Genomic DNA, 7,004 nt, shown 5'->3' on the forward strand with positions numbered 1-7,004 from the left:
TAATTTAAATAAAAAAATATATTTTTTATATCAATGTTATCATTAATGCCCCAGTCCTATATAATACACCATATTACATCTAGTTTGTACACCAACTACCAGCTAACTTTATCTAAATAATGTATAGTTTGGTCAGAGGTGATTACATTGAGCTGTTTTTAGCTCATGATGTGCTCTGTGCTAACATGGTTTGAAAAAGGCAGAATCTGCATGCGTGAGTACATTCACAGCACAGGTTTGTTTGCATGTTTCTCCTTTTGTTTGAGCCAAAGCCAAACAGGTTTTTAAAGACATGTAATGCAGCTTGAGTTCCTCAAGTAGGCGTGGAGAATAGGCAATACAAAGACTAGAGCTTTGCTGTCTACGTGACCTTTACGACGAGAAACCATGAAAAATGCAGCTCTGTGATGTGGAAGGTTTTGTGAGTTCAATGTCACGAATGATATCAGCATAGGTAAGAGTGCTGAGGAGAACAACAATCGCCAGAAGCACTTATTATAAAATGTGAAAGCTGAATTTAATCTGCAAATGTTCTCACACAAGGGTTTTTTCACTCTACCTTCGAATACGTGTGACCTATGTCGTAGATGACAACAATATGAAAAGGTTTTTGTTCTTTAAATGCGTGAAAAGTTTTAAGCCAACGTTTTTACCTACGATGACAATATTAAAATCTAAAGGCAGCATGTGAAATATTTTCCATCTTAACCTTGAAGTTTAAGCTATATTAGCATCAGACGTGTAAAGAGTACTGATATATCCTACTCAAGTAGCAGTACTGTTACCTGATTGAAACTGTACTCAAGTACAAGTAAAAGTAAGTAAAATAGTAATATACTCAAGAAAAAATAGCTCAATTAAATAGTACTCAAAGTTACTAGTTACTTTCACCCCCTACCTTTACCTTTGGTAATAAATCTTGCCACGGTTTCCTTGCATACAGTAAACATCTCATGCATAAACTTAAACAGGAAGAGACAAAATCTTGTACAACTGGAACTTGATTTATATTTCGCAAAAATATCTGTATTAAAAAAAAAGATTAGTAACAATGTACAAAGCATAGCTAAATGTATACATTCTAAAACTGAGAAACGAAGCATCATTTAATGCTGTTTTGACGCAGTGTTTATTGTGGTTGGTCGACTATAATGTGATGCATTTGATTGTTGTCTGGTCATTTCATTTTTTTTTGTAGTTTCACGATGTGCGTTGATCATTTTAAGACCAAAGATGATAATGAATTCAGTAATGGTTGGATGTAGAAATGTAATGAATTTAAATTTGAAATTTAAAAAACGTAATCAAGTACAAGTAAAATTACTGATTGAGAAATATACTTGAAAAAGTACAAGTACCTATAAAAGCAACTCAGTTACAGAAATCCATTACTATCAACGCTGATTAGCACTAGTCTAGGTGACTTTGATACAGACCCCCCCCAAATAAACATGTCAGATACAGTTAAAACAAAAAAAACAAAAACAACAGAATAAAAAACAGTGCATTATAAAAAATATACTTTCTTTAATAATTATTTTGACGTCTTTCACAAACACTTGCATGTTTTCACAATCACATTAACAGTTGGACAACACTCTGAAGTAGAGTAAGATAAGGTAGAGTAAGATAAATTCAGCTTTAGACAGAACTCCGACTGTTCAGTGTGATGAGAGATATAATCATTTGCTGTGACGAGATGGTATTTAAAGATATTAGATACATAACTGATGAACAGCGGGAGCCTTCACATTTTGAACATTCACAAAAGTTGCTGTCTTCAAATTTCTTTTCAATTTTATGTCGCCAATAGCAACTGGGCTAACCCCGGGAAAGGCCTAAAACACCATTCTTTTCTCTCAAGGCTTTTGAACAAAGTGACAGTATATGATACTCACAGTTTTAGTTTACCTTTTTTTGTCTGTAAATTGAAATATTTATGTTAAATTTATTACGGTAGAATGTGAATTAAAAGTAAATATGATCTGCATGTGACTTTCAAGTGTAATTTCTGTGAAATTTTAATAATGACACTTTTCAAATCTTTCAGCTTACGGTGCCTTCATTGGTTTTTTTTTTAGTTTTCTTTTATTTCCAGAAGAAAAGTTTTATATAAAACTGTAAAAGCCTTTATAAAGTTGTATTTTGTACAGTAATTACATTGAACCTAAAGAGTCCTCACTGAGTGGCTCCTGATGCTTTTGCGATAATGGTGCAATTACTGTAGCAATGAAAACAGATGTGATAACTTTCAGTAATAATAACTGTATGGCAAAAGCAAAAGGAACATTTCAGTGTAAAAGCTTCACGTCGTACAATGAGTTTTGTAAACATTCAAGTAAACAGAAGGGAATGTTGGAAGCATGGACTGGATGTCACATGTTTGATATATGTCTGAGTTTTCTGTTCACAATCGGCATTGAGTCTTTCTTTGTTTTTAAGGGTATCTCAACTGCAGATCTTTTCTTTCGGTTCCTTTTCAGTCTCTTACAGCATATGTAAGATGTCAACAAGACAACCAAGAAGAACAGCCCTAGGCATGTCACAGAGAGTGCAATGAGGATAGGCCGACAGCTTAACAACTCATACCTTTCGGGGCCCTCTGTCATCTGGCCAACATACCAAGGCTTTTCCTCCACCTCTATGTCACCCTCTTTAGTCAGCAAAGTTTGAATGTAACTCTCATTACTCGCAGTTTCATTGACAAAAAAGTTAACCATGATGGTTGAGTACAGTGGTTCAGGTTGACCGTGGTCACTGACCTTTACCAGGAGACTATACAGGCCTCGATTACTGAGTTCCCTCTTTAATGTGATATTTCCTGTTTCAGGGTCAATAGCAAAAGCGCCAGTCTCCCCCCCTTTCCTTTTAATGATACTGTAGGCAATCACAGCGTTCATGCCTGTATCTTTATCCACCGCATATACCTCTGTGATTGAGGTCCCTGGAACAGTATTGGGTAACACAAGCATGTAAGACTGGTTGGACTGGGGGAAAAGAACAACTGGTGGGTTGTCATTTACATCCAACAACAGCACGGTCACCATTGTAACAGAGGAGAGCGGTGGCTGTCCACCATCGATGGCCTCAATCCACAGCAGGTATGTCCCCTGCTCTTCTCGGTCCAGTGACGTCTTTGCCCTGAGTGCACCCCGGCCAGTGTCGATCATGAAGATGTCGCTCCCATTGATGATGGAAAGGGCCACCCAACCATTTTCACCAGAATCAGCATCTGTCACAGAGAGGACACCAATTTCACCATATTCTGGGAAGTTTTCAGGCACGAAGAAAGTGAAGTCCTTATTGATGAAACGTGGAGTATTGTCATTGCGATCTTTCACGGTAATGACTACTGTCGCAATGGACTCCTTCCTTGGTATACCCTGATCTACTGCTCTCACAATGAAGCGGTATGTCTCTTGTTCCTCACGATCCAGCGATGTAGCCACTGTAAGGACGCCGGTCACTTGTTCCACCACAAATATACCAGGGGCATCTCCTCCAAGAAGGTAGATGACCTCCCCTCGACCTTCGCTGTCCTGATCTGAAGCCTGAAGCTGGATTAAAAAACTGTTTGGTGGGTTATTTTCTTCAACAGTTATTTCCACCAAGGACTGCTGAAACACTGGAGCATTATCATTCTCATCCAAAACCTGCACCTTCAGGAAGGTCTTCAGGACGAGCCCTTGGGTATTCTTAGCAACAACAATTAACTCATACTCCTGTGTCCTTTCAAAGTCCAGGGGCTCTGTGGTTTCTAACAAGTATTCATTCTGGAACAGCTGATAAGGTACAAGTCTGAAGGGTCCAGAGCCTTCCAAATGACAATCTGCCCTCTGGTTTGTGTCAAGATTCTTAACAGTAAAAAATGCAACTGGTGAAAAAGCAGGTTCAGACTCTTTTAGTGTCACCACCCCTTCCTTCTCTGGTGCAATATATCGGGCTATGACACTAGGTGGTCCAGTGATGACTTTGAGGATATTGATGTTAACAGTTGCAACAGCAGGGATACAACCAGGTCCATGGGCCAAAACAGTAAGTTTGTAAAATGTGGCTGTGCCTCTATCTATTTTCCCTGCTAGTTTAATCACCCCTGTCATTTTGTCCAAATGGAACAAGCTTCTGGCGTCTCTTGGCACGCGTTCGCTGTAAGCATAGCTGATCTGAGCATTATCATCAAGGTCAGGGTCAATAGCATGCAGCCGGGCCACATGTTCTCCAGTGGTGGTATTTCCATGAAGAATAACATTAATGTGTGGTTCTGTATATTGAGGGCAGTTATCATTCACATCTGTGATGATAATTTTGAAAGTGGCTGCTCCGAGACGAGGAGGAATCCCTCCATCCTCTGCAATAATATCAGTGATGTATTCTGCTTGAGTCTCTCTGTCCAAAGTTTCCGTCACAATGAGAAACGGAGTTCGCTCTCCTCCCTCATTCTCCTCAACATCCAAAGTGAACATTTCAAAGTCATTGACAAGCCAGTAAGTCTGTACTCCATTAGAGCCCAAGTCTGGGTCAACGGCAGAATGCTCTACAGCGTAACGAGCATTTACCGCTGTGTTTTCAGGGATGTACATAACAATTTCGTCCACCAAAAACTCAGGCTTATTGTCGTTTACATCTTCAATAAGGATTTTAACTTTCACCAGCTGAAAGTACTGCTGAGGCAACACAATTACATCCAGTGAGAGGACACAGCCACGACCCTCTGCGTTGTCAGGGCATAGTGTCTCTCTGTCAATCTCTGTAGCAGATGTGTAGAGTTCCCCGGTGGTATTATTGAGGTTGACATACTGTTCGCTGACCTTCTCTTGTGAGAGACTGAAAAAAAGTGGAGGCTGAACAGAAAAATCCAAATTTAAGTCAACTCCAATGGCTCCTATAAAGGTCCTCTGGGGTAATCCCTCCGTTGTTTTATAGGTGAGCTCTTTTGCTTGAACAAAATTTGCTGAAGAAAAAAGGGGGCTGGTGTAAAAAAAGAGAATGCAAAATCCCTGTAACATAAAAGCAAACAGAGATAAGTTAGTAAAAAGGTATAGGGCATATTAATTTTTGTAAAATGTGCCATTTCAAATTTAACAGTAAGTGGTAAACCAGAATATTTTGAGTTGCAAACAGCTGTCAAAATTGAAAATATCACACATGCAATCAAAGGTAACTATAAAGAAACTTAAATATACAAACTTTGGTTAGGAGAGAGTTACTTGCGTTCAAAATATTTAACATACGTTTTAGAGTCTTTAGATCACAAAGTAACACTCAAAGCAGTGTTTCCCAAATGGGGGTACGTGTACCACTAAAGGTCCGCGATGGCACTACAGGGGCTACTTGAGAGAGAGACTGTGGAAAATTAACAAATGAAAGCATTGAAAATATGGGGTTTCATAATGTTTATTTTTCAGTTAAAAATGATAATTGCACTAAATATTACCAGCAACTCACAAAACGACAACAAAAACACACAAAAAAAGATGGTATATAATAATGAATAATAAAAAGAACAGTCAAACAACAACAAAACACACGAAATGAAAACAAAAGCACACACGCTAAGAGAGAAAAATACTCAGTATTACTAGCGACATGCAAAACGACAACAAAGACACACTAAATGAGAGAAAAAAAAACACACAAGATCACTATGAAATACACAAAAATAGCAGAGAAACATACAAAATGACACCAAAAACACACCCACTGAGAGAGAATAATTTAGATTATACCACCAACACTCAAAAATGACCATGAAAACACACAAAATAAGAGAAAAACATACTGAATAATAAAAAGATCAGACAACAAAATACACAAAATTACACCAAAAACCCACAAAATGATAATAGAAATGATTTTGATTTGAACATGAATTTAAAATACAAACGTCAGTCTTGGTCCCACATCAGGTGGGAGATGACCGTAACTATAGAAACACTAAATACTGTTTTATTCCACTTATTTATAAAGTTAGATTCTTTAAAATGTCATTTGTTCCATCATTATGCTTTTCACAGAATTCTGAGCAAATTGTTGTCATAAAAAAGGGGGTACTTAGATTCAAAAGTAAGAGAAAGGAGTACTTGAGCCAAAAGAGTTTGAGAACCACTGATTCAAAGCATAAAGAGGGAGTAAAGCTGGATTACACGCTATCAGGATGGGAAGGAGTGTCTTAAGGTAGTGAAGCAAAACATACATAAACTTACCCATAGTTGTCCTCTTTTACTGTGCTTGAAATATCTGCTGTTGAACATGTTTATGTCCTTTCCCAGCACTTTTCACTCAGAGCAGGAAGGGTGGCAGCATGAGTAACCGAGGCATTTTAACTGTTTGACAGTGTAGAGGTCTGCTGAGTGCAATGCCTTATTTCTATCTGACTTCAACAAGTCATTCATCCCACTGCCAGCTCAGGACACTCCCACCATATGCAAATGAGCCTCTTGTGGTAACCAATGGCCAGTGGAGGAGCAGAGGAGCCTTCCTCTTGGCTTCACATCATTTTTATTTATTTATTGAAGTTTTGCATGCATGCTTTCTACACACACCTGCACTGTGACTCACACCCATGTTGTCTTAAGCAGCTGCATACCTTGTGCACACATAGCAGAGAGAAAGTGTGTGATTACCAACAGAGCTTATAATGACAAGGGAGGCTCAGCGACTTGTGAAAAATCTGCAGCCCAGAGATTATTTTAATCCTGCAGTGGTTAAACCCCACCTCCAAAAAAAAAAAAAAAACACTACAATGAGAAGCAGATGGAACGAACGAATTAAAACAATTAAATAATAAGACAATGATGATATTCTGTTGTATTAAAACAAAAACAAAACAGAAACACCAAAGAAAATAAATAATCCTTTTAAAGGGTATTTCAAAACAAGCAAGATTTAAAAACTCAAATCCCAACTGGTTTCTTTAAACCTGATTTTACAAAAAGAAAAGGAAAAATCATGTGTAAAAATATTATAAACCAAAGCCAAAAGGTGATCTTAGCACCATAAGTGGT

The 7,004-nt window shown here is 38.0% G+C and overlaps 1 protein-coding gene across 1 annotated transcript; it reads right to left on the reverse strand.

Moving 5' to 3' along the window:
- Window positions 1-1,145: 1,145 nt before the first annotated feature.
- On the reverse strand, window positions 1,146-6,356 carry pcdh20 (protocadherin 20). The gene is made up of 2 exons (XM_028443346.1): window positions 6,204-6,356; window positions 1,146-4,997 (listed from the first exon to the last, which is right to left on the reverse strand). The coding sequence occupies exons 1-2, from the start codon at window positions 6,249-6,251 to the stop codon at window positions 2,376-2,378; spliced, it is 2,670 nt and encodes an 889-aa protein (XP_028299147.1). The 5' UTR covers window positions 6,252-6,356; the 3' UTR covers window positions 1,146-2,375.
- Between the last annotated feature and the right edge of the window lie 648 nt (window positions 6,357-7,004).

Source organism: Gouania willdenowi, chromosome 3, assembly GCF_900634775.1.
Source record: "Gouania willdenowi chromosome 3, fGouWil2.1, whole genome shotgun sequence".
NCBI lineage: Eukaryota > Metazoa > Chordata > Actinopteri > Blenniiformes > Gobiesocidae > Gouania > Gouania willdenowi.

Excerpts from the sequence above, each read along its gene's own strand:
- pcdh20 (XM_028443346.1), bottom strand. The coding sequence starts at position 6,251 with ATGTTCAACAGCAGATATTTCAAGCACAGTAAAAGAGGACAACTATGG. Across the intron at positions 4,998-6,203 it reads GTAAAAGAGGACAACTATGG|GGATTTTGCATTCTCTTTTT; the intron begins GTAAGTTTATGT and ends TTTATGTTACAG.